General features: G+C 30.0%; 1 protein-coding gene across 1 annotated transcript in view; it reads left to right on the forward strand.

The window, feature by feature from the left end:
* LOC106465859 (valine--tRNA ligase-like) overlaps window positions 1-971 on the forward strand; it is a 175,961-nt gene that overhangs the window by 143,955 nt on the left and 31,035 nt on the right. The window contains exon 18 of the mRNA XM_022393815.1: window positions 451-555. Within this exon, the coding sequence (XP_022249523.1) occupies window positions 451-555 (105 nt within the window). The remainder of the gene's footprint in view (window positions 1-450; window positions 556-971) is intronic.

Raw genomic sequence — 971 nt, forward strand, 5'->3', positions numbered from 1 at the left:
TTCCTCGGCATCGAATTTCTATTACTTATTATAAATGTGTTACTGACCTTTATATAACCATGTGATGGCTTATACATTGATCAATCATGTTTATTCTTTCCATTGTTATTGATGCTACAGGTTTAGATATGCTTGATCTTTTAAAGTTTTATTGCTATGAATTTGTCATTTATCACATATTGAGGATAATTTCAGTTATAAGCAGTATTCTGATGATTTTCATGTGAAAATTTATTAGTCACAAATTGACAGTCTTAATGAGTATTTCAAACTGATTACATAGTGATATAGTACAAAAGGCTACTCCTATTAAAGCCGAAACTGTGCAAATATATAACAAGCTCTATATATTATTTGATGGGATGTTTGAGTGAATGGTAGATGGCATGACAGTTTCTGTAATTAAGACTTATTATATGAAGGTTGTTGTTTTTTTCTGTAAAAAACTAGGTATTTCTTCACTCCATCGTAAGAGATGCTCATGGCAGAAAGATGAGTAAATCATTAGGAAATGTAATAGACCCTATTGATGTGATTCATGGGATTTCACTGGAGGTGAGGAATTTTACTGTAATAACATACTGTTTTGGACCTCAAGACTTGGGAATTTACGTCATTACGTTTGATATCAAACTGTAGATTATAATGCAAATTTTAGTATTATATATTATTTAATTTTTAATTTAAAAGTAAAGATTAAAAAACACACCTAAGCATCGATTTTTGTGTGTCATGTGGTATGTTGAATGCAGCACTGGTTCATATTAGATGTTTGTGATGTCAAAATACAAATTCTATAGTTTTGTACGAATTAGGAACTCAAGTTAGTGATATCGACAAGCTAGAATATAAAATAAGAACCTCCTATCTTTTCTCTTTGTTGAGATATCGCTCATGTACTGCATGAAATATAGTGGGCCACGCTCATATCTTTCCATTTTTAAAAATGGTCTCTTATATAAATTTATATA

The sequence above is a fragment of the Limulus polyphemus genome, unplaced genomic scaffold (assembly GCF_000517525.1).
Source record: "Limulus polyphemus unplaced genomic scaffold, Limulus_polyphemus-2.1.2 Scaffold2077, whole genome shotgun sequence".
NCBI lineage: Eukaryota > Metazoa > Arthropoda > Merostomata > Xiphosura > Limulidae > Limulus > Limulus polyphemus.